General features: G+C 40.1%; 2 protein-coding genes and 1 long non-coding RNA gene across 4 annotated transcripts; 2 read left to right on the top strand and 1 right to left on the bottom strand.

The window, feature by feature from the left end:
- Positions 1 to 1,575: 1,575 nt before the first annotated feature.
- Positions 1,576 to 19,538, bottom strand: lmbr1l (limb development membrane protein 1-like). 2 transcript variants are annotated; one of them, XR_001427312.1, is made up of 18 exons: positions 19,359 to 19,538; positions 11,934 to 12,018; positions 8,850 to 8,883; positions 8,407 to 8,546; positions 7,896 to 7,999; positions 7,576 to 7,699; positions 7,417 to 7,485; positions 7,265 to 7,329; positions 6,827 to 6,899; positions 6,644 to 6,730; positions 6,444 to 6,520; positions 6,269 to 6,346; positions 6,096 to 6,169; positions 5,132 to 5,222; positions 4,974 to 5,040; positions 4,084 to 4,245; positions 3,842 to 3,938; positions 3,097 to 3,183 (listed from the first exon to the last, which is right to left on the bottom strand). XR_001427312.1 is itself a non-coding variant. In XM_015051771.1 (17 exons), exons 1-17 carry the CDS (start codon positions 19,419 to 19,421, stop codon positions 3,098 to 3,100), a joined length of 1,479 nt encoding a protein of 492 aa, XP_014907257.1. In that variant the 5' UTR covers positions 19,422 to 19,538; the 3' UTR covers positions 1,576 to 3,097. The 2 variants fall into 2 exon arrangements, 1 of the variants encoding a protein (XP_014907257.1); XM_015051771.1 differs by lacking the exon at positions 3,842 to 3,938 and having other exon boundaries at positions 1,576 to 3,183.
- LOC106959290 (uncharacterized) lies at positions 12,028 to 14,232 on the top strand. The gene is made up of 2 exons (XR_001427313.1): positions 12,028 to 13,505; positions 13,607 to 14,232. It is a non-coding gene; the product is annotated as an uncharacterized LOC106959290 (long non-coding RNA).
- A 117-nt stretch (positions 19,539 to 19,655) lies between the features above and the next one.
- LOC106959289 (dnaJ homolog subfamily C member 22-like) lies at positions 19,656 to 24,683 on the top strand. Its single transcript, XM_015051774.1, has 4 exons — positions 19,656 to 21,196; positions 21,658 to 22,261; positions 22,347 to 22,639; positions 22,719 to 24,683. The coding sequence occupies exons 2-4, from the start codon at positions 21,715 to 21,717 to the stop codon at positions 22,893 to 22,895; spliced, it is 1,017 nt and encodes a 338-aa protein (XP_014907260.1). The 5' UTR covers positions 19,656 to 21,196; positions 21,658 to 21,714; the 3' UTR covers positions 22,896 to 24,683.
- Positions 24,684 to 25,865: the final 1,182 nt, after the last annotated feature.

The raw sequence follows: 25,865 nt of genomic DNA, 5'->3' as shown, positions 1-25,865 counted from the left end.
GAACATTCAGATTCTGTTCGCAAAACTGCAACAGACAGCATTCCCAGTTCCCAACTGATGAAAACATCCGTCTACAAGCAGTTATTTTATATTTTTGAAGTTTGATGCTATGGGAAGTAAACTGAGCTGAATGCCGTGGAAATGGGAATTGTACAAACTAGCTAAACAAAACAAAAAAAAGATGACACGTTTGCTGAACAGAAAGATGGGTTGAAGCACCAGTGCCATACACTAGGCAACATTTCTGCTGCCTGTAGCAAAACGCAACACACAGATTTACTCAGACAAGCAACCTGTCTGGGTTTGCCTCTTTATACACACGTCCTTTCAGCAATGAGGACTTAGGGCCACCGAGCAAAAGTAACAGCAAGATATTTTAGACACTGTTCAGGTCGAGCTTCAGCTCACGTCCTCCTGAATGTGCCTTTGTTGTGCCACTTGGAAGCACCTTAACTCTTTATGGGGCTGTGTAACTTGTGAAGCAATTTCTACAGTATTTTTTTTATTCCACTTAATAATATACTGAGATGCACGACAAGCAGTCAGCTTCTTCAACAATAACCTTGTGGCAGTTCTCCTCCTCGCAGGGTGTAAATCGCTGTCTGGTAGCACTATGTCTGAATTGAAAACATTTAATTGGCTTGATTTTCCAAGCAGCAAAATTGGGGGTTTTGATTACATGTGTGCAAATACTCAAAAAAAAAAAAAAAAAAAAAACTATTTAAATGTAATGATTCTATGATTTTCACAGCTGCAATATGGAAATAAATGAGCTTTCTGATGGTACCCTAATTTATTGACAAGCACATTTTTCATTTTCTTTCAGTGGTTTTATTTAGGGTTTTTTAAATTAACTTGTTAACATCTTTTGTTAAAGACATCAGTCTGTCTCCTTTCCTTTTAGACTCTGGCAAAAGGTCGCACCTTTGATCTGTCCTACGTGTCACTTGGCCACAAGGTTTACCAGCCTCCAGCTGTAGCGCTGATGTTACAGCGACATTTTAGTTCATTTCCTTCAAAACCAAAAGGAAGCAGAATTGCAAAACAAATAAGCTTAATTAAAGCACCCAACAAAAGAAAACAAATGCAAACAAAGAAAAGAAAAAGAAAGGAGGGAGAAATTAATCAGACTTTGGGTTGGCTTGACTTGAACAGACTTCAAGAAAAAAAAACAGGAGGACGGGAAATGAACAAAAGGCAAGGAAGAGGAAAGGACGAAAGGAGGAGGAAAAGGAGGATGACGAGGAGTTAATGCGAGTGAATGTCCCCTCTCTTGATTTGAAGGGTTTTCTTTTTATCTGGCGCTTGCATCAGAGCGGGGAAAGCGTGGGCCACGGCCACGGCGGCGTCGTGGGTGGACACTGCTGACAGACGGGGCCAAAATATGGCTTTCTTCTGCTGCTGATTAAAGAAGTGCAACAAAAGGGTGGAGAGAGCGCACACACACAGTACGAGTCGCAGCAGATTGCTCACAGCGTTGTTACACTTCATAAAATGTAACGGCATCAAAGGCATGGCTTACAGTAAAAAGGCATATTGATGCGTTTCCAACAGGGGCACAAAAAAGATAAAAAGTCAAAACATTTTCTTTTTTTTTTATTGCTTTACGCTCATAACACTGTAAAACATGAAAAAAAAGGAATGCCAAACCAGAGGCCTCTAAAGTAAACACTTTTTTTTTTTTTTTAAGTTGCAGTATCACTTTAAATATTTACTCATACATCACCTAACAGTTATGGAGCAATGAATAAAACGTGACGTATAAAACCCCAAAATACCCATAAATAGAAAACATTAGACACTTTCTGTTTCAGAAGCAAGAATGAACATTCCCTGAACATCAGTGGGTAAACGTAGTGGCTCGTGTACATAACGTTGGGACTACAAAACACATAGAAGAGGACGAGCTCCTCCAACAGAACTTGTTTTTGCGTTTGAGATGCACTGCCCCCTGCTGATCAAACCAACAGAAAACAAGCTGCTGATGATGCAGGCGCAACAGCAGTGACGAGGGATCACCAACACGCAGCAGATAATGACATAATGCTGAGATTGTGGAATTTTGCACCAGCCCATTCTGGAAAACACTCAAAGCCCTGAGGGTCATATTTGGTTTCTTTACTTTTAAAAAAAAAACAAAAAAAAAAACACACACACACACACACACACATAAAAAAAGGATTCTAAAAATCCTAGCATAAAAGAACAAAACAAACAAACCAAAAAACAAGCAAGTTCTAAAATGACTTTTGGTAAAGTTTCAAAGTGTGCTTTTATGTATAAAATATTGCACAATCCCACACAGATTCTTAGTGATTCACAGTTTGATTGGTAAAGGCAGCAATTCCTCACTAGAATAGTTACATTAAAGGTACAAGGCTTAAGACACATTTCTTGTTTTTTTTTGTTCGTTTTTTCTTCCCAAAAAAAAAAATAAAAAAAAAAGTACAGTTCTGGCCACACTCACAAAATGCTCCCATTCGCCTGCAAAATCAGCAAACACACATAAAAATTCCCTGTGTAACCTCTAGGTTGACATACAACAACGTCTCTTTTCCTCCAATAAAACAACCTCATACTTATTTACAGTAAAAACCCTGTTAGAAAACCAGACCCACACAGAAGAAGAGTCCCAATCTCACAAAGGTTGTGTAATGTGCAATGAACTGACTGGAGTACCAAGAAAACCCTGAAGGAGGACGATGGATTCATGACACAGCTTCACTTCACAAAAAAAAAGAAAAATACTGCTGACTTTATTGTTCAGAAAGGCAGAACTCCCAATATGGCTTCCATCCTTTCTTTGTCATCCAACGCAGTCTTATCCATGATGACTTGGGACTGAGTGCTCAACTTGCAGTCACTTAGCAGCACAGTTCTTGATCGGGATGCGTCGCTCATGAAAACACACCAACATGCTGTGTTCCCGCTGGCTAAAGAACGGAGGGGCTCGTCTTTGCCCGTCCCTTTAAAGAGGGAAGGCCCCGCTGTCTAACGGCCAGGAGGAGGCTTGAATCACTGGTTCACAAAGTGGTTCGGCCTTTAAAGGTTAGACTAGCCAGTGCAGTGCTTAGGAGTGGTTTTAAAAAAAAAAAAGTCACTGGATTTTAGACAGCCCACTGGCCAGGAGGAGTTTAAAAGGAATGGTAGACGGTGACACAGGTATCGGCAGCCTGTCGAGTCCTGAGACAAAAAGAAAAACAATGGCAGGATTAAATTAGCAAAGCTGAGCAAAATTAAAGGAATTAAAGCAAAATTGAGGAAGACCAAAATTAAAATCTAGAACTCGCAGAACAAACGTAATTCGGGAGGCAATGGAAAGACTGCAGCAGAACTGCTGTGCTGCTGAGATGCTATCTTCACGGCGAGGAAGGGGATCGCGTGTGTAGATGTGACGTGCCCATGCTCTGACTGCTTGTTTGTGTTGGGTGGAAATTTCGAGGGTGTGTGTGTGTGTGTGTGTATAATGCAAGGGGTCTAGGGCGGTGTGCCTGAAGGTCCCCAATGGACCTGACTCTCCTCTTGTCCCTTTACAATTTCCTGAAAGAATTGTATTCTTTCTATCTGAGGAAGAGAGACCAGCCCATCGGGAAATGGGGCCAAAGGTGGGGAGCTTATGGTGTAGCCATTAAAGTGCAGCAAGCAGAGTGGAGTGCAGACCCCTCCTCCCCACAAAATAGACGATAAAACAGTCAGAGCTTTGCAAAACTACTTTGACCACTTTTTCCACATAACCTGAAAATCCTTTGAAAATGACACAAAGCATGGATGATTGATCTTCGATCAATCATCCAAAAATTTTTTTTATTTTTATTTTTTTTTTTATTTGGATGTCACCAACCTAAGCTGACGGGTAGCAAAGCAAGGAGATAACTAGCCAGGGACGCAGCTGGCAACCTTGGAAGAGCTGCAGAGACCTAGAGCTTAGGTGGGAGAATCTGCAACAAGCCACGTAAGGAACACAGCAGAAGCATAGAAATTAAGCTCTGGTCAGAGGAGACAAAACGAGAGCTTTTGGTACACATGCGATGCATATATAAAAAGCCCACTTTATGTGAGGATCTAAAGCATGCACTGACTAACCAAAGGCACGGATGAGCTCCCTCCGCACCGCCCAGGTGACTGTCTTTGCAAGGGAGGCGGAGGTGAGACCAGCAAACAGCATGTTGTACAGGAAGACCACGTAGAAGTTCCCAAGCCAGTTATGTCGACCAAAGTCTCCCAGCAAATCGAAGCGGGTGATCCCTACAGGAAAGGAGCAGAGGTAGAAGAAAACAAAACAAAAAAAAAGTTACACCAATAGGGTTTGGCTGCAGTGTTGAGAATCATGAAATACATGTGCACTCTTGTGGTCATTGTTAAAGCTGCAAGTAAATTGATTATTTTTGCAATTTCTTAAAAGAATTGCCTAAAAAAAGAAAGACAAAAAAAATGGAAGCCCTTTCTCCCCTTATTTAGACATTCAGGAAATATAAAAAAAAAATGGCAATGCTACCCAACCTAAAACATGACATATATACAGTCTGTCTTCATGTCAAAAAGTGACAACAAAAAGCTTATGCATATTTTTATACACTGTATACAAATATCAGGTTTAGCGCCTCGAATTTCCTATCTCTCTACTTCTCACTGCAATTTTAACGGCATTCACACCAGAACATGTAAAAATGGGGAACTACACCAAACACTGCAGATGTAAGGCTCCCTATTATCTGCTTGAATAAGAAAATATATTGTCCTCCAATGTTGCAACCCTAATGCGAGTTACACATTCAAGCAATCAGTATTTCCATGGAAACAGGACGAGACACGACACATTCATTTAACCTGTTTTTTTCCTTAAAAAGGAGGACTCAGACGAAATGTTTTATAGCCCCATTAACCGCACATTCAAACGTCAAGAGTTCCATTAAAAAAAAAAAAAAAATATATATATATGTATATATATATTTGTTATATATGCATGTTCTTACCAAGTGTGCGTGAAAACACCGGCAGTGCAGAGCTCAGAATTAGCAGCGAAACACAGTTTGCAATGATCTGAAAGGGGCATAAACTCAGAGGTAACAGCCAGTAAACAGTGAAACATCTTCAGTTTCCCAGTTAAATTCAGACACTTAAAGCAGCTTACCTGCGTGAGGTTAGTGTCTTTCACGCGAGGCAGGAGGCCACAGAAGAGAGGAGAGCTGTAAAAACCCACAACTGAGGACACCATCAGGTAGCTGCAGTTTACTTTAAGGACTACAGTGAAAACGTGTGTGGAAAAAAAAAAACCTGGTGACTACATCTCACTGTGTTGCTTCAAGAGTAAATCAACGCAGGCATCAAATGAAAAAAACAAAAAATAAATAAAATAAATCAGTTTGCAGCAACAATTTAATCATTTAGGACTTGAAATGATTAATTGAACTAATAGTGAAGAATCGTCCGCTGATTTAGTAATCGATTAATCGTAAACTGGAGTATGCGGACTCTGAAAATGGCCATTTAGTGAAACAACAACACAGAGCAACAATTAAGCCAAAACTGTACAAAGAATATACACAGTTTGCATTTGAGATGAATAACCTTCTGTTCTACCCAGAACTCCTGGGGTGGCATAATCTGCAAAAACAAACAACACAACAATTTTTAAGCACCTTTCGGTATCATTAATCTAAAAACAAAAACAAACAAAAAAACAAAAAAAATCAACAGTTTGGTGCAGTATTTTAGCTGCAGGTCTATCCTTTACTACAAATATTCAAGTGCTCTATGTTTTTGGAATGAAGGCAACAACATTTTTATTTTTTTAATTATATTTTCTTACAAATCAATGAAATTACTTGTTTATTTGCATATTTGAATGTATTTCTAATATTTTGAAAAGAAAAAAAAAACAGGCTAAGGGTTAAATGAAAATTCTGCTGAATGTGCCTACTTTTAAAAATCTGATTAGAATAAAAAAAAAAAATCATTATTTGGAGCCCTACCGTCCATATGATAACAACTGACCTGTTTTCTTTTTTTTTTTTGTTTGTTTTTTAAATCTGTTATGAGAAAGGTCACTACAAAGCTGAGCACACCACAGGCCGCTGGTTCTGTTGAAAGGATACAGGATGAGGAGCACCTGAACTGCAGCGCCCAGAGAGCCGAACATGGAGAAGGAGGCCATTCCCAGGTGGGGGTCCTACAAAGCAAACATGACAATCCTCACTGTAGGCCGCCGGCTGTCCGTTTCCAACAAAACAGGAAATGTTTCTGGTGCCTTCAAAAGGAGAACCCTGACCTCCATTCCTCTGGGCATGGCCGTCTCATCCAGCAGCAACTCCAACACATTGAAACAGACCATCAGCACACACATCACCTGGAGAACACACGCAGCAAACCCGTCAGCGAAGGGGTCACAAGCCGAGGAGTGAATGTAGGACTCGTGAATGCGGCGCTGCTCTTTGTTTATATACCGTCAGTGCAAGCAGGATAAGCATCGCCAGAGGATAGCCCAAGTTTCGTTGCCATGGTGACGCCTTCCTCCGCATCTCTTTGGGGGAAACAAAAAGGAATAGAACAAAACAAAACAATATTTTTTTTTTTTTTTAAACTGTGTGATGTTGATGCTGTGGGAGAAACCCTGCAGACACAAAGCGCCGCCAGTCAGCCTCACCCAGGGCGACACGCCTGCTCTGAACTGCTAGGTACTCTTTTCTCATGGCCTCCATGTTCAACTTGACCCAACACGACGGACTGCCATCTTCGATCGCACATGCAAGAGGGAGAAAATAACCTTTTAAGAGTCAAGCCACACGGGGGAGTGAAGGAGGGCAGTGATCACAGTCAAGAGACTTACAATTCAGCTTCCTGTAGAGCGAATCTTCTTCAAACATGGTGCAGCTCAGAGCGTCTTCTATGTCCTCCAGAAGCTGAAACGCAACACGGATCGATTAGGGTGGGACATCAGAACGTGTTCATGTCATTTTCTGAAGTGACACTCTGAATAGATGTGCAATAAAATTTAAAGTAGAGAAATACGACAAAACAATATAAAATTATGTCGAAGTTTTGATTTGTGTCAAACGTTTCTGAAAAACGTCCATGGTAAGCAGTACTTCCCGATTAGAAAACATTGTGCTCAACTACAGCAAGAGCTTCAGTTAAGCACAAGTTAATGCAATGCAAGCTGCAGACCCCGCTTCATGTATACTTTGTTCAAAAAGGTTTTTAAAGACCTGACGGAACCTTGGTACGTGGTGCGGGATTTTGATTTTTGCGGAGAGGCTCGACTTACCCGAGGTTTCACAAGCAGGCTACCCGTAACGCTGAACATTCGAGACAAGCCAAACGGGGTGCACACTGAGAAGGGAAGACACACATTAGTACACAGAAGTGACACAACTCCGTCTCAAAAAGTCTGGCATTTGTGCTCAAGCGTATACTGACGCAGAAGCAGCAGCACTCCAAACAGAGAGATCCCAGAGTACAGGTATGGCAGGTAATACTCCCACAGGTCTGCAGTTTGAAGAGGGGAGGGGGATAACAATTAGCGACACTTCCAGTGAAGCCCATGTGGAGTACAAGGGTATGATGAGAGTGACTCACCGTAGAGGCTCTGTCGGGCAACGTTGTCATGGAGGAGAGCTGATGCCACCCACACAATACCCAGCACAAGGAGAGCAAGCAAGATCAGCAGGACGACAGCTTCATACACTCGCGCCATTACTCCCTACACAGAAACACGAGTTGTTTGGTGATCAGTTTGAGAGAAGCTCATTTTAAAATCTTAGACATTTACAGGTGTAAGAAAAATAAGGTAGTAAAAAAAAGGTAGGACACAAGAAAGAAATAAAGACAATGATGGGTTAGAGGAAAGAGGGAAGGTCAACAGGAAAAACAGAAGGTCAAAAAAAATAAACTCCTACCTTTTTGGATCCAGCAAACCCCTCCGACTCGGTGAAGAAATACACAAAGGGCATGAGGAAGACGAGGGACAGGTTGGAGAATAAAAACACTAGGTTCCATAACCCTGACAAGAGAGAAACAGATCATTGTTAAAGATTTTGTGTGTGTGTTAGCATTTATTAGTAATTACGACTGTAATGAAACATTTTAGTAGTTCCCTCCATCAACCACTATGTGGCATCGTACTAAAAGACTGGGATATAGGCTCCCTTCCACTGACGATGTGAAATATTTAAAGCAGAATTTCAACAAAGCATAAAGCAGAAAACACACAGCTCACATTGGCTTTACACAGCAGCTCAGGGTGAACCGAACGGCTTCGGTCTTACAGCGAGCATCGCTAATTATCTGCTGGGCTACAGGCCAGTCGAGTATTGACGTGGGTGCCATTACTGATCCTGTAGCACAGTGACTCCCGGCTGTTCTTAATTACTTTCAACGGGACGGACGAACGAAAACAGCGAGACATACCGTGGATGAGAGAGCCATTGAGCCACTGCATGTAGTAGCTGTGTGGGAAGGTGAGCAGAACCTCGTTTGACAGGATGGAGATGGGGAGAAGCAGCACGGCGCACACTGCGACAGAGAGGGTGAACGTGCACAGCCAGAGCCTGGGAGGAGGAACAATAAGATAAGTCATGAGCGTTTGTGTTTCGCCTCAGCCGAGCAAAATCAGTCTCCGCTAAGCCAAACCGAACACAAATACAAGCATCCCAAATGGAAGGTGCAGAGTGCAGAGCGACAACGGTGCTGGATTTTCACTGCCAAAAGCAATAAACACGCAGGCGACCATGTAACAAGGCGATAAATCAAAAGAAAGACCTCTGGTCGCCAGTCACTGCTATCTGTGCAATCATCCAAAGTGACAGTCAATGTAACTGCTGTCCAGTTAATCATTACAAGTTTGCACTTACGCAATTTTGTTGACGGTAGCATCTTCGATATCATCTGAAAAGAAAGAAAAAAAAAAGACAAGTTATCTTGTTTGTTTTTTCAAAACAGAACATGTTTTCCCCTACACATCTCCGATGTGACTTTTTGAAACTAGGAGTTTAATAATAATAATAATAATAATAATAATAATAATAAAAAAACAGAACAAGAAGTTTTTAATCAAACACTTAATATGATGGGTTTAAAAAAACAATTCCTGAAGCAGCGTGCGAGCGTGTACTGCACACAAAATGCTGAAAAAAGCAAACCTCTCCCTGAGCTCAGAGAGGGTGTGACCAGGGGTCAGGCCTGTTTGGAACATTTTGTTCATTCTGGACCAAGACTCCCTTTAAACCAAAGTGTGCAAAAAGAACCGAGGTGCAGTCACATCCAAAAGGTTTAGGTTTAACAGAGATCTCATCTTTTAATTGTCTTCAATTGGAATTCGGTCTTGATTGCTGTGAAGAATGATACCATGAAGGTGCAATTAACAGTAAATCAAATCAAATTTTCTTAAATTTTGGTCAAAGTGCTGCACAAAAAAACAAACAAAAAAAACAACAACAGGAATTCCAACAGAAAGAAAAACACAAACACAGTATAAGAGAAAAAGAAACACATAAAGCCCAACACATGAATCTCTCACACTGGTTTAAAACCCAGTGAGTACAAATGTGTTTTAAGAAGCGACGTAACATCCAATGCAGCTGGTTCCACAGTTTAGGAGGTAAAACTGAAAAGATCCAATGTCCAAAATACTGAAAATAAACTCAATCTCATAGACACACACACACACAAAAAAAAAAATCATTTGCTGTGTTTTAGACCTTCTTCAAAATGACATTTTAAATGGTTTTATTGCATCTCACAGATAATTTGATGAAAACAGAGAAACATAGCACAACTAGCATATGATGTCCTCATTTAACATAAAAAAAACTTCACATACAAGAATATTTCTGCTACTATGATTGACTCAAATAAACCATTCAAAGAATCATTAAGGAGTTCAAGGAGAGATGTTCAGCTGCCTGCAATTTACTAAGGAGCAGCCAGGGCAGAGTTTGCTCTGGAATGGCAGCAGGCAGGTGTGACTTACAGATTGTCAAAGGGACCAAGAAAACAAAAGCAAAAACAAACCAAAAAAAATAAGCCATTTCTTTTGAAGAAAACCATCACAGAGTGACAGATATTCAGTAGGAAGCATTATGATCAAGACTACAGAATGCAAAGTTATTTTTTCCTGAGGAAAACTTTTCTGGATGAACCAAGCAACTTTTTTCAGGTTGTTTGGGACATCTGTAAAAGTGACTATCCACTCCAGAGGGGGAAAAAAAAAAAAAAAAAAAAAAATGGTGAATGCTCCCATGAGCATTGCCCTCCAGACAGTAAAGAATCCTGAGACAAGTTGTGACTCAACCCTTTAGGAGTCACTTTATCGAACTATTCGGGATCAATCCAAAAACTCCAAAAGGTGAAAGTGAAAACCGAGTGACTGGGATCAAAACTCCAAGTTCCGGACTCGTAGCCAAGAAAACTCCCCCAGGACTCTGAGGTCATCTTGAAAACGAAAGGTTGACATGAATTTGACGCGCACTCACCAGCCTCAATACTGGGTACACCTGTCCAATTGCTGGCTAAAACAAATATCAAAATTAACTAATCAAATTCAAATTTAGAACTAGAATGGAGAAAACAAGAGATTTAAGTGACTTTGAGCGTATGTAGTGGTCTGAGTATTTCAGAAACTCCAGTCATACTTTTTTCTTTTTCTTTCCTTTTATATGCATTACAAACAATCAAGTCGGTTCTGGAGGCAAATGGGAGCACAACTTGATTCTAGCAAAGTGTATCTAATAAAGTGGCCAGTAAGTGTTTATCTCACAAAACCTCTGAAACTGAAATGCTTCCTACTGAACATCAGAAAACCATAGAAACACCTGAGGAAAACCTCTGAAGCAACACGATTTATGAAGAACAAAATTCCCATTTGGCTACAACCATAAATAGCAAACAGAAAGAAAACAAAACAAAAAAAAAAAAAAAACTCAACACCTTTTATTATGCACCCGAAAGGAATTAAGTGCTACTCTTGGTCAGGTGTGTGATAATACGTCCTTTTGGCGATGCTGTCGCCAAAGTTCTATTGCAGAGTAAAATCCAAGGAGCAAGAACCAGTTCTGGGTGTCGTAAACGTCTCTGTACTGTGGGATTGCATAACTGTCACATAGCTGCAGGGCAGAACTGTGCTCTTGTTGTTGATGCACAAACCTCAGCAGAAGGAAACCGATGCACACAATGTGAATAAAAACGTGCAGAAGAAATGAGCATCCAACTTGGGTGCAGCCCCGGCCATGGTGGAGAACCGAGGAAAAACCCACATCTGCTTCCAATGGACTCGCATTTTATTGGCTTGAGCGAATGTTAATCAGCTCAACAGAGCACAAGTGACTGGGATCAAATGTGCCTGAACACACAATCGTTGCGCCGACGCATGTGCTGCCGTCTCGCAGTACATGCGTCTTGTTCTTAGCCTCGTGGTGACAATCGTTTGCGCCTGCCAGGAAGTTTGTACGAGTTTAAGGTTTCAACTTTATCTTGCAGAAATTTTTATTTATTTTTTTAACCACTCCTCCGCCTTTTTAAAGAGCTTTCTGCACACCGAGCAAAACGTCTCCTCGACATTATCTCCAGGCTTTTCAAATCAAAGTTCAGAGTGTGACGTCCTAAAAGAAATGGGCAAACTTTGTTAAATGTGCACACATGCAAAGAAAGGAAAAGACAATGAACAAAACAATAAACAACTATGAAAGCAGAACAGAAAAAAAACAAAACAAAACAGACTCCTTACTCAAACAGCGAGTTTCTCAGTAGGATTTATGCAAGCCTGAAAACGTGTTGCCAACACACTCAGTGGAAAAGAAATTCCAAAACTTCAATGTAATCGGTGCGCTTGTCAACACTGTTCGTTTTCCTCAAGGCAGTTCTCAGTGAACTGCTGACTGAAAGACAACTCGCAGGGCTCTCTTAAACGCATACTCACATCCAGAAACCGTCGAACTCACCTGTGATAAACTCGGCAGTCTTTTTGAAGTGTGTGAGGACGAGGTAGCACACCATGTAAAGGCACGTAAACAAGAGGACACAGATCTGCAGGAGAGAAACAAAAGGAACTTAGTCTTTTCTGCACGAGTCTGAAGACAGAAAATGTGCCGTCAATCTGTCAGAACAGCTGTGGCTGAAGACATCGACCTGCTTTTAAACCATCTAGTTTCGCTCAGGCGTTGAAGTAAGACGTAAATCACAAGACAGGGGAGATGAAAACAAGAGACGGGGTGGCAAAAGCTAAAAACATGAACTGTTTTGTCTTGCATAAAGACTACTCAAACAAAGAAAATGGGGTCCCAGTGCTCAAAGGGGATAGTTCCCCTTTGCTTGGATTAGAGGGACTTGGGGAGACAGACGGGTTAAAACCAGTGAGAAACACTCCACCCTGCCCCCTACAGCAGAGAGTAAAGGTCATCAGCTGATGTTACATTCATTCAAATTTAGGTTAAACCAGCAATCTGTCGTCTGGCAAATCTCCAACACGCCAAACACTAGGGTCTGCTAAAACCCTCACACTTGTATAGAGTTTCAATTAATTACAAGCTATAATAAAAATTTCAAGCCTTTAAAAGTTACAAAATGATTGCAGAAGCTTTTAATCCCCAACAACCAAGAGACTACACAGGACTAATCGCCAACTTTATATTGTTTTACTATTTATGCATTCTAACATGCTATTTTGATTTTTGCTGCTTGATTTGTCCCCACCATTTTTATTTATTTTTTTTTATTCCTCACCACAGCTTTAAGGAACCGCATGTAATCTACGAACAAAAACACGCTGGGCAAATTGAAAAAGGAAGTAATGTTGCAACGCGACGGCATTTCTGGACAGGTGCCAAAAAGGAGTTCAATACGCAAAACGGGATTTACATTTTTACCCATAGGGCAATAACAGCAAAAAAACAAAAACAAAACAAAAAAACAAAGATATGCTCTCCTAAATAAGATAAGATACTTTAACATAAATGTGAATAATGAAACTCAAATGATGGTAATGTTAGATTTGGTGCTCTATATAAAAAGCTCATGATATACATTCACCAGCAATCTTATTGGGTGCACATTGCTGGAACAACGATTCGCTGTGCCAGAAAAATTCATCACATATTTGGTTCAAATCATATCAAATGCTTCATTGTTACGTGCTTCACCAGCTGCACATCTTTGATGGGAATGTCACATTCAACCGCATACAAAAAGCTCCACTACTGAACTGAGATCTGGTGAATGCAGAAGCCAAACAGAGTGCAGAAAACACACCGTTGAAGAAACCTGCTTTGAGGTCACAAAGACTCCGTTTTATTCTGCTGGGCGAAGCCACGCCGACGACGTCATAAACACCGACATGAAGGCAGGACACATTTTTGCTTTCAGGTTATTGTTCACCTTTTAAGTTTCAGTTTCCTGTTCTTAGATTACGGGAGGGCCGCTCACTGTGGTCTTCTGCTGCTGCAGTCCATCTGCTTCAAGCTTCGATGTCTCGTGCATTCAGATTTCATTTGGTATACCTTGGTTGTAACATCTAGGTATCATCTCAAACCAGTTCCGTCCATTCTCTTTTGGCAACAACAAGGAATTTTCATCCACACAACTGTGACTCACAACATATTTTCTTTTTCTTTTTCAGAGCATTACCTGGAAACCTGAGCGATGGTCGTGCATGGCACACACTGCAAACTCGTTCTTAGAGCAGCATTTTCGGCCAGAGTTGCACTAACAACCATGGCATGTTTAAACTTGCTAAAAATTCAGTTTCCTTTTCCTGCTGATGCTCCTCATGAAGTCCAGTGAGTTGCGTTCACCACACCTAGATACATAAATCTATTAAATTACTCCCATGTGATTGGCTGATTCAGTGTTAACAAGCAACAGAGCAGGTGTTCCAAAGTGGCGAGTGGAATTTCTGTGAAAAACAGTCATTTATCCCACAGGGACACTTGACCCAGTTCATCGGATCTCCCTACTTCTGCCTGAGAGCATCCCAACACCAAACGAATAAATCGGCTTCTTCCTGAATGTTTTTTTTTTTTTTTTTTTGGGGAAAAGCTGAGGATAAAGCAAACTGAATTTAGCTTTCAGCATTCTTCTTTTGGAGAAATATTTGAAATTTCTCGTCATAAGCAGGAATAATCGGTGGCAACAAACAACCTGCATACCAACAACAAAGCACCCTATACAACAACTAATCTGCTCCAACTGAAAATTCTTCAATAATGCAGCCTAATTTGGCAAGAGGCTAATCCGGAAAAAAAAAAAGAAAAAAAAAAAAGAAAAAGGAAAAGCAGGGAACAAAGGATGTGTTTGGTTTGAAATAAGACGGGTAGAATAAAACCTTTTCAGCCCATGTTGGTGAGAACACACATCTTTCTTTGGTGTCAAGAGACGGAAGACACCTTCAAGACGGTTTTAAAGTTTTTAGCATGGAGGGGAGTGTATCAGAATCCTATGCAAAGATACAGTGCAGAGAAATTTGAACTTTGCAGATTAACTTGGACACATTTGTTCTGATGCAAAAAAAAAAGTATCCCTCTAATCCCCCCATAAAAAAAACAAACAAAAAAAAACAGATTTGAAGTTAGCTATAGGTACCAAGATAAAATTAGTCCACAAGTTGTTAAATATGCCTTTAAACCGGCATTAAAAAAAAAAAAAAAGTAGGAGCACCACTAGTGATCATACTTTCCCAGTCCCGAGCTACTCACATGCACTTTGTACAGCAGGTGCCTTTATGAATCTCCGGTTCGTACAAAGTGTGTGTGCAAGCTGGGACGAATCACTCTGACCTGCTGCTTGGCTTTCCAACAGACCATGACCTTTTCATAATCAATATCAGTACAGGATCATCTACTTCCTCTGCTTTTGTGATTATCTGTCAAAAGATTTTGATCATTTAGGATCAAACTCGAAACCTTTGAAGAAAATATGAAAAATCTTCATAGCCAAGAGAGTCAGACTAAGATTTCCAATGACGTACATTTCAGATAGATTTGACTGGCAACCCTGAGAAATCATTGCATATGTCTTGAACAGGCTCCAAAAGGTAACGTAACCCTGTTTAGTAATACTAAGTTGTGATGAAAGTTGTGAATTTTTACTTTTCTAGAGATGCAGAAATGTTAGCTGGAAATATTAGTAGGACCAAATTTCAGTTCGCTGGTCTCAACAAGTGACCTGGAAGACGGAAACTAGAAATGAAATTCTCCTCCAACAGCAAATGCACCATACTGAAGTGCTAAATCTTGTCACTAACAACACTTTTAGGTGAGGAGGAAGTTGTTCATGTGACAAAAACATGAACAAAGAATTAATGTTGGATTTTGTATTTCCAGTATAGCTGAAGTGTTTAAGGCGGGAGGGGGGTGAAGTTGGGTGAAGCGCAAAAGCTGCAATAAGGCAACAGTATTTCTTAGGAGAGAAGCTTCAGGTGCTACAACACAGTCCTCCTAGATTTTGGTAGGGTAAGTGGTGATCATTTTGCCTCCTGAAGTTGAGCAGGCTGCAGCAGATGACAGGAAAGCTGAACATATTACAGAAAGTTGCTCAATTTTATTCTTTTGAGCTTTCAACCTCAGTCTGACAGGAACAGGGTTAGGGTTGCCTTTCGTAAATCTAAGAGTTAAGGTACGAATCTGGATTCTTGAGGAAAAACACACAAACTGATGTTTAGTGAGTAATGCTAATGTGCCAATTGCCAATAAGGACAGTTTAAAATACAAACTTCTCATAATTCTCATAATGTTTGTGCCACTGCCATAACACATCACTTCCCGGAGGGTTCTGGGAGATTCTGTGCAACCATCTACTTTGGAAATAAACCACTCACTTCCAATATTTCCAAATATTCCATAGTCTGTTCACTCACATTGTTTTAGGGCATCCTATTTCTGACCTGCAGGATTCTACCTTGACCTTTTACCCAGCCAGACATTGATCCTTCCTGGCTCAGGATGCAGGCTAAGGCATGGGCTCTCTGCACAGTTTACATCCTCAAACACAGGCTATTCTTTTTCCATGTCAGTTATGCATAAATTTGCCAGATGTTATTAGTCTTCATGATTTACAATGATACAGTGGAGACAGATATTTGGCAGCGACAACATTTTCCCAAGGATTTTTTTTTTCTATTATTATTTTAACCTGAACACTGGTGTGCAGCACGCGTACTAGGCCGCTTGTTGAGTCGCAATGTTACACTGCAACAGGACGCAACCATCAAAAGTGTGTTAGAAAATGGGAGAAACACATAGGTTAAAATCTTTCAAGTAATTTACATATGTCAGGTTGTTTGGTCAGATTGTTGTTGTTTTTTTAAAGATTATTTTAAAGTGTTGCTTTCAGTGGAAAAAAAATAAATAAGAAAATGTACTAAAATGTGAAACCACTGAAAAAAAAATGTATGGGAAATCAGGAAAGTACTTTCACTAAAATGTCTGAAGTTGCTGGTCAGTGAAACAGACATTTGACAGTTGCCTGTTTTCTAAGTAAATTTAATTTATGGAGAATTTTTCAATAATAATCATAATAATAATATAATTAAAACATTTCACAAAAAGAGAAAGAGGGTCCGTTATATTTTTAAGTTATAATATGAAATCCAAAACAGCAACACGTATCTTGATAACATCTTGCGATACTATGTAGCATTCTCATTATAATCCCATTTGAGCTGATTCAGCATTTATCGCGCTCTCATGAATGTTCCCTTTCAAGTTGCTCTCGTGACATGCGCTAATCCACCCGCATAAAATTACCATCGCTGATTTATGTTTTTGCAACAAATGCCAGGTTGAACCTCTCCTCTCAACCTAAAGGAGGTCGCATGCATCATTTCTACACGGAATCTCTCACTGTGTGAATTGTCTGACCTCAGCACCAGTTTCCCATGCTGCCTTAGTCCATCTGAGCCAGGACTAGAAGTCAATGTTGTACAAATGTTTTGTTGCTACTCTATGAAATTACACACTTTGCAGATGAGACTTTAATAACTGGGAATATTATTCTTTTTTTTTTAAATTTTTTTATTTAACTTCTAAGTATTACAGACTTTTCCAGGGAAGTGCAAATGTTGGCAAATGTGACATATCTTTAAAATTTGAAGTGACTGTCATAGATAGCTTGTCACTTGGATTTGTCTTAGCGTTGCTGGGACAGCTGACTGTGATGAGAGGGTGCACTGTCAGAAGGTGAAGTGCTAGACACTCACGGCTCGCCTGCGGCTAATAGCATTAGGTCGTGAGGGGAAAAGGTCACTGACAATCTGAAGCAGCAAACAAAGAGGTGATTAATTAAAAAGGAGTACAACTATAGACAGGAACTGCTTTGTGTAACATGTCACTTTCCATCGATTCTTTGCGTTTTATTGACAAATGTCCCAAATCTCTTTATAGTGTAAATATCTCAGGCCAGTCCCAAGAGAGTTAAAATGTTGTGATTTGAAAATCTGGCTTAAAGTTTATGTTCGCTTTAAAAAAAACAACAAAAAAAAACATATATGGGTTACAAAGTTAGCCTAATTTAAAAATTAAGGCTTAAAAAATGTGATATTACTTGATATTGATTTTAACTAAAACTCATAAATGATATGATTTTAGCTTCTATAAAAAACAGAAGCTTTCGATTCTCGCCCATTTTAACAGTGCAAGAAAAAAAACTAAATTATTTGGAGATGAAGTCACAACATCTCAGAAAAATATGTCATTGCTGAAAACCAGGATAATAATTCTGATTAAGATCAACCTAAGAATTGAAAACATAATTTAAAAGTTGTTGTGATGACGACTGCGATTCAACGTGTTGTGCAGCTTTTGTGCAAAAACATTGGCTGATAACTGGAATTGGACAATTCTGAGCTTGAACCCAAAGAATTTCTGGCATAACTTCGTCAACTCTCAGTGTTCATGGATCGGGTCAAAGACCTGATAAGACGGAGACATCAGCAACACTTGAATTGCTGAGAAACAACTTAAGTGGTAGACCAATGCATTTCTCAGCATTTTAAGTGTTACTACAGTCTGCTTCACCATAATAATTATGAGCATGAGTTGAAAAACTGAATATTTTTGATCAATGAATGTACCAGTCATTTAGAAGGGATTTTCAGAGGAAACTTTTTTTTTTTTTTCCCACAAAGACATGTCAGATATTGACCATTGAGTGGACTTCAGTAAATACCTGAAAAGCTTAACATATTGCAGCAAAGTTGCTCTGTTTAGGGGTTTTGAACAATCAACCACTTACAGGACATCCCGGATTTGGAAACTTCAGGATTAAGGAAGGGGTTCACATTTTCCAGGGAACAGACGCCGAGGCTGATGTTCACAGTTACTAATGCTAACCTTGCTAATCATGCTGATTGATAAGATGCTTGAAAAAGCTTAAAATGTCAGCTTCAAATAATTTTAAGTATTTGAACTTTGTTTAACTCATCTGCTTCTAATATAAAATTATTAATCATCACCCACAGCATCCTATATTTCTGAGCACTTATAATACAAAGAAATCAGATTAAGATGAAACCAGTGTTGGCAGGTCAAAAGCTTTGTAAAAACCAGGAAACAGTTATGGGAAACAAATCTTTGATCATTGAATTTCTTATGCATTACTACTAAATTTTGATCAAATAATATGCCATATCAGGTCATTAAAATTTTGGATTTTGTTTTTTTTTTTTTTCTGTTATTAATCATTCAGATTATTCATGGCAAGCACAAAGTTATCACACGTGTCCATAAATGCCGACATAATCTCCAAAGAGATTGCCTGTGCTTTCCCCCTCTGTATCATTATATAATGGTCATACATCTTTGTCTGATCCTAACTGCATAGATTTTGCTCATCCCTTCATATCCTGGGATGCAATGCGCTCACAGAAATAAACAAACTTGAGCAAAACCGCAAGGTCAAATTCGTGTTTCAGCAACATCTTAGCTTTCAGGAGCGGATCTGTCGGAGGGGGACCTGAATGTTTTATATCGGGTTAAAGTTCTCTGCCTTGCTGCAACGGAGGAGATCGAGCTGCAAAGTCTGAAGTTCAACATGAGGTGTGGTTTTAAACAAAGCCGCGTCAGGCACAAGAGCAAGCAGCATAGTTATAGAAAATTATATACACAGGGCTAAAACAGACAATAATGCAATACTGCTACGGCTGCATTGGTCTTGTAGCGAATACAGTGAACGTGACTAAAAAAAAGAAAAATAAGTCAGGTTAAACAACTGTAATTTAGAGAGAGGCTAACACAGACCTTTTAACAAGGTGACTTTTTGCATGTGAAAAGACAGCATGCTATATTGTCAGTGACGAGCCCCCGTACCCCCCCCCCCCCACCCCCCCTTAACTCGTCAACCAACGGTTGCTTCACTTTTAGCCCAGCTTTACTTACTATCGTCTCTCGGACGCGGTTGTGGAAAAGTTGCTCCCTAATCGACACTTCGTCCGTTTCCATCCTCTAAAAACCATGCCACTGCCCTGAGCCCTGAAGCCGCTGAGAGGGCCAGTTTGATTAAAAATGATGAACCGGTTGCATCGTAGCAAGTCAGCAACGGATGTATCAGTTGGTTAGAAGGGCTGAGTTTTAAAAATCGGATACAACTACCCTGATCAAAACCGGGCGGGGCGGGGACATTGGGGCGGGGCTTAGCACCAGAATGGATCCCATTGATTGGTCGAGGCAGCTGCCAATCAGAGCTAAACTTAAAGAGGTTATTTGGCTTACAGATGTTCTGTGCATTTTTCCTAAGTAGCAAAAAAGAAAAAAAAAGAGCACATATCTAGTAGCAAGACGATATTTGAATTGAAAAGAACTAATTTATGTATCATAATTATTTACACCATAATAGAGGAAATCTGTTTAACATTTGTTATTTTTTGTGTTTGAAATTTTGCACACCCCAAATGACATTTTTATTGTTAACAAAAAACCCATAAACTTTAAAGCATCTTCTTAATTACATTCATCCATACATACATTTTCTTATAAGACTAGGATAATGAGTAACTTTATGAAGAAGGCTGCCTCAGTTCTGGGAGTTGTTCTGGAGTTTCTAGAGCTGATTGTGCTATAAAGAAATCTCTGAAATGAAAAACATCATAAAGAACCATATGCATCTTCTTTGCAACACAGCAATCTAGCAATAGAGAGTCACCAGTGATACACATCTTCAAATCTAATTAAGGACAGGCTGCTGTTGCAAAAGAACCTTGAATAATAAGGATTATTAAACCATAAAATTTTATATTGGGATCAATGAAATATTATTGAATTAAATTAAACTGAACCAAATTGAACAAATGTGCTTGATGTGTGTCGGACGTCGGAACTCAGATCAAGAAATTAAGCCTCCCCCTCAAGGTTGCAACCCAGAAAATGAAAAGCAGAGGGTTAATCAATTGTTGTGATGCTACTGCTAAAAAAATATATACACTTATAACAACATGTGTTTTTCATGTTTCAATTCAAACTCTAAAATGAATATGATTTCAAATAAATATTGTGCAGCATGGACGCCACAGATTTAATTGCTCCGATGAGCTTCTTTCAATACATTCCGTATGCATGGGAGTCGACTCAAATACTAGATATTGGGTGGAAGGTAAGATGAGGCTTGTTGGAGAGCTTTGGAATTCCCAGTCTGAATTTGGACCTCAGGGACATTTCTCAGAAACTCTGACTTCAAAGTATACATAAAAAACCACCTAGATAATTGTTAGTGTAAATAAAACAAAGGAACAATGCAGCAGAAAACCTCTGCTTTTCAAAACACCAGGGCTTTACAATCGAAGCAACATGCATAATTATTAAAAAAAAATAAATTATATTGCTAACATTCTTGATTGATGTAGAATGTTTTGCATTTTATTATTGCTGGTTAATCAGCTGCATCTTTGACAAGTGTTTCTCATTTTTACCACTGGAAAACATTTGAAACTATTTTTGAATGTACTGAATTGTCTCAGTCAATATTTTAGCAGCCTATTTTTCCTTCAAGGCTTCTAATAAATTAAAAATATTCAAAGCTTATAACATTAGCATCCTGTTTTCAAAAATCAAGCACTTTGTTTTTATTCCGTCAGTCATTATGACGTTCTGTATCTGGGCTGCTGTGTAATCTTATTGTCATGATCCAAAGTCCAACTGTTGCAACAACGTGCTGCAACTTCAACAGCGGAAACCACTGAAAAGGATTTCTCAGGATAAGGATTTTTTAAACTACGGACTACGTAAGTAAAACATCCTTTATGACACAAAGCCAAGTACTAAATACGTGAAAGGAACAGATGGGCTTGGTGAATAGAGAAAGTTGGTTGAAATCTTTTTTCTTTTTTTTTTCAGTCTACTTAGCGAGGTCATATGATTCTTTTTCAATGGCATTAATTTCTGGGGATGTCAAAGTAAATGACTTGATGATTATGAGCAAAAATAAACCCCATTTATATAACATATTAATCCAAGTAGGGACATGAATCACAGAGATTAAAAATCACTCTGACTTTTCTGCCAGAAATGACTGGAACAGCTGGCAGATAAGATCAGGAAATCACGGCATGTGGCATCATGTGAGTTTCGGAATAGCTCACATGGGTTAGTCCTTCCCCCCCAAAAAAACTCAGTCCTTCTTAATAACAATCTTTAAAACACTCTCAAATGTGAAAGCAGACATAATACTGTCACTCCATTGCAGGAACTAAACAAGGATGACAGCTCACAAGAGCAGGAACTGATCCACTGCTACAACAGCATGGTGAAGAGAGTCCTAGTAGCCTACGCCCTGTGGGCGATGGGTGGGCCTTTGGGTCTTCACCATCTCTACTTAGGAAGAGACAGCCATGCTCTGCTGTGGATGCTAACTCTGGGAGGTTTTGGCTTTGGCTGGGCAAGAGAGTTCATACGTATTCCAGCTTACGTCAGCGAGGCTAATCGAGATACAGAAAAAGAAAGATGGCCGCGCAAAGAAGGACTCCCACCTGCCAGCCCCGTCAGATTTGCTGGGCAGGTGTGTGTTGGGATCTACTTTGGCATGGTGGCTCTCATTGGACTAAACTCCCTCAGTTTCTTCTACTTGATCGTTCTGCCCCTAAGCGTGGGCGCAGGGGTTCACTTGGTGTCCAATGTTGGTCAACAGACTGCCGATCTCCAAAAAACCCTCACTGCCTGTCTTGTGACATCACCGATATTCTACGGCAGCTCTCTCTCACCTCTTCCTATAAGCTTGGCTGCTAGCATCACTGCTGCACAGCACCGCAGGTTCAAACCTCCGAAAGCCCCTGGCAGCCAGCAGAAACTAGGTGAGCTCCTTTTCGTACTCAAAGATCCCTTACTTGAATTTATAAAACTCAGCTGAAACAACGTTTTCCTCCACGTTTCGTTCAGGTCCACGGCTTTACAGGATTGGTCTAGCTTGGCTTGCCTTCTCCGCTCCACTGGGTTATTGTTTTTTTTACAACACTACGGCCACACTGTATTACCTGTCTGACTCAATAGCTGCACTGCTGGATATTTTCTGGTTCCTGCCTTGGCTCAGAAGTGTGCTGGAATACTTTCTTTTAATGCCGTACCGCATCCTGTGTGCACTGACTGGAGGGGGATACCACGAAGAGGCTTGGAGGAAGGTGCTGGAAATACTGCTGAAAGAGTACACACACAGAGAAAAAGAGGCGCTAAAGGTGAGCAGGCTATGAACGATGAGTTAATACGTCCATGCCCGGTTGACGTTCTCTTTGTGTTTGAATGTTTGTACTCTAGGTGTTGTCATTGGAGACAGAGGCGTCTCTGGAGGAAATAACTCGAAGCTACAGGGAGCTGGCCAAGACATGGCATCCAGACCACAACCCTAACAACGATGCTGAGAAAATGTTCATGAAGGTCCAGGAAGCTTATGAGGTCTTGATGCGATGGCACAAACCCCAGAGATTCAAATAGTAGTGCTATTTTTCTTACAGACTGGCAATCATTGAGTTTCATTTAAAAAAAAAAAGAACTGTTTATGGGTACGTGACAAATCATTTGTACAGAGATGTATGTCTTGTTTATTGAGCATCTCTCATTTGCAGTTCCTACAATAAATCTTCAGTTGGTTTCAGATACATTTTGCAGGGTTTGCAGGACATGTTATGTTGGTATGCATTTCGAGTTGAGTGCTCCTTGTTTGTTTGTTTGGAAGATACATCATCATCACCATCATCAATCCTTGTGGACTGATGGAACAAGAAAAGTGTCTAAAATATCAATGTCCACTGTTGCATTTGCTGCCATCCAGGGAAATTGACCTGTCTCTACATCGTCCATGCGTTTGGAAATTTGGTTGTTTTTGTTTTTATTAGGCAGGCAGCTTCACATGTTCCACTGGATTGGGATGGCACCAAACACCATTCTGCCTTCATCTTCATGTTGTACATGCAGATTCACATTTGGGCCTTTTTCTGCATGTAAATCCCATTTCATCCTCATTATTTCTTTCAGTTCTGTGTTCTGAAAGGAAGCGTGCTTTGAAATCTACCTTGATGGGTTTTTTTTTATTATTATTTAATTTTTAGAACTTTCCGATTTGGTAAGATTTAGGCTGTAGGTAAAATTAAATGAGAAAACTCAACCCTTTTTTCCACACCTTGTGTTCTTTTGCCTTTCCTCCTACACCCAAAACCATGCATGTTATGTTAATTGCAGGTTCTAAATTGAACTAAGGTATGAATGCATGTATGAATGGCTGTTTCTGACACCTGTCTCTATTATGGCCCTGAAAAGGACTTGTCACTCGTAAACGTTGTAGTCTGTATGTCTACTATTGCCCAGCAGACATAGAAACCAGCTGCCCTGTGACACTGAACCTAACATAAAGCAATTATAGACAATAAATGGATGGATACATTTTTCATCTGGCATGATCTCTTGATAGAATTATGTTTCCTGTCAGTCAGAGAGATGCAACACCTAGTATGGCCTCCTATCATTCTCTTTTAACTTCACACTCATTTGAAGACTTATATACTTGTGCAGGTATTGGTTTCAGAAGTGCAAAAGATAAGATAATTCTTTAATTCTATTGTTTCGCTGGGTGATTTAAAAATGTTTTCTCTATTAGATTTTAAAAGAGTATAGAGCAGAAATGTCAGATCAATTATTTGGAGCTATGTTTGTACAAAGCCATGCTGTTTAAATGTATTTTTGTAATTAATATTTCTCTCAAAACCTGAACATCATCCAATTCATAACAGAATTGTACTATGCCTAATGCAATAGAATTTTACACCTGTTTGATTGCGCCAAAAACAACAATTTGCTGCCATCTTGTGGTACAAATGTAATATTAAAATAAACAACGTCATTACTAATTTTTACCGGCTGTCATAATCATGTATCAGCAGGTACTATATATGTTTAATTATAAGTGTTTATAATTATCAAGACAAGTGCAAATAATAAAAATAATAATACACATTTCGGGCTTTTACGTAAAACTTGTTGCTGGTTTGTTAGACTGATGCTGCTCGAGAACACACATTCTCGCTGGGATTGTGTAATTTCTACGAGCCCATGTTGTTATGAAACTATAAACGTCAACATATTGTTTGTGTCTTATGTGTGTATCGATGCATTCGACAATCACTGGATCAACAGCTCTGTCTGTATCCCAGCATGGGCCCGGAAGTTGTTTGGGTTTCAGGTGAAAAAAAAAAGACGAAAAAAAGAAAGAAGGGAAGACAGAAAGAGGGAAAAAAAGATCCCAGGGATGCTGCCGTCGCTGGGGAAAACAAACAACCAGGCAGACAATTAAGGAAGGAGCGCACCGATCGACCTGCAGGTAAGGACGAGGACTCCGCCGCCCATCCGTCGCCGCTTGATCGGCGTGTTTTTGAGTAGTTGCTGCGGGTGAATGCCATTTGTCGTGTGGTCGGGTGCCATAGCAACGGCTCGTGAGAAACATATAGCCCAGGTCGGTTTGACGCGCTCGGTGTTGGATGACAGCTGCGTTCATGCGGACAATTCGCTCAGTCGCAACTCCTGCAACACACTGCCGCCGCCGCCGCGTCTCGCCGCGTCTCGCCGCTGTCTGGAGCCGTGCGTGAGCTGATCGGACCAGAAATCCTCCGAGAAGGCTAAAACAAGTAGCCGCGGATGCTCTGAGAGAGAGAGAGAAAGAGAGAGAGAGAGAGAGAGGAAGAGAGAGACAGAGAGAGTGAGGCATGACACTTATCTGGAAACATATATGATCCAATGCACACTCGACAATCTGAAGGCCAGAAAGGATTGTAAGGCAAGGGTTGGTGCCGATGCGCGTCCCCTTGTCTTTATTTATCTCTGTTATTTTATTTTAATCGCCGTGCCCCGGTGCGTCTCCCGACTGCATCAGTGCCTGTTGCTTCCCATGCGGGGCCAATGCCAGGATATTAATTCTCCCTGAGATGTGCTGTCTCCGCCTCCCCCTCTCTCCAAAGTCAATGTCCACTGTTGTCATCCATTTGAGCGAGAGGTGCTGCCGCCTTGTACATCTTGGTCTGTTTCCGTTTCCTAACGTGAAAGCTCCGTCTGCTCCCAGTGAACATAAACATGTTGGCGGCTATGTCTAAAGACAACGTAAGTCAGCAAGAAAGTGTCTGGTCTCGGTGTATCTATCTGTGTCACTTGGTTATTGGATAACTGTTTTATGTAACGTGCGCTATATGCCCCTTATTGTTAATTATTTGGCAATTATGCATGAAGGAGGTGGACAGAGTAGGAATAAATGAGAAATGGGCGAAAGACCTGTTTAACCTTAACTAACAAAAATCTGAAAATCAGAATAAATATAATATAATATAATATAATATAATATAATATAATATAATATACAAAATATTATATGATTGTTTCTATGTTAAAATATGAGTCCTTTACAGTCTACTCTAGTTTAGC

Source organism: Poecilia latipinna, unplaced genomic scaffold, assembly GCF_001443285.1.
Source record: "Poecilia latipinna isolate Pla-1442-1.1 unplaced genomic scaffold, P_latipinna-1.0 Scaffold1064, whole genome shotgun sequence".
NCBI lineage: Eukaryota > Metazoa > Chordata > Actinopteri > Cyprinodontiformes > Poeciliidae > Poecilia > Poecilia latipinna.
This window is presented reverse-complemented; position numbering and strand designations above follow the sequence as displayed.

Excerpts from the sequence above, each read along its gene's own strand:
- LOC106959289 (XM_015051774.1), top strand. The coding sequence starts at position 21,715 with ATGGTGAAGAGAGTCCTAGTAGCCTACGCCCTGTGGGCGATGGGTGGG. Across the intron at positions 22,262-22,346 it reads TGGCAGCCAGCAGAAACTAG|GTCCACGGCTTTACAGGATT; the intron begins GTGAGCTCCTTT and ends CGTTTCGTTCAG. Across the intron at positions 22,640-22,718 it reads GAGAAAAAGAGGCGCTAAAG|GTGTTGTCATTGGAGACAGA; the intron begins GTGAGCAGGCTA and ends TTTGTACTCTAG.
- lmbr1l (XM_015051771.1), bottom strand. The coding sequence starts at position 19,421 with ATGGAAACGGACGAAGTGTCGATTAGGGAGCAACTTTTCCACAACCGC. Across the intron at positions 7,486-7,575 it reads TGCCCGACAGAGCCTCTACG|ACCTGTGGGAGTATTACCTG; the intron begins GTGAGTCACTCT and ends TTCAAACTGCAG. Across the intron at positions 6,731-6,826 it reads GCTCTACAGGAAGCTGAATT|ATGGCAGTCCGTCGTGTTGG; the intron begins GTAAGTCTCTTG and ends GTGCGATCGAAG.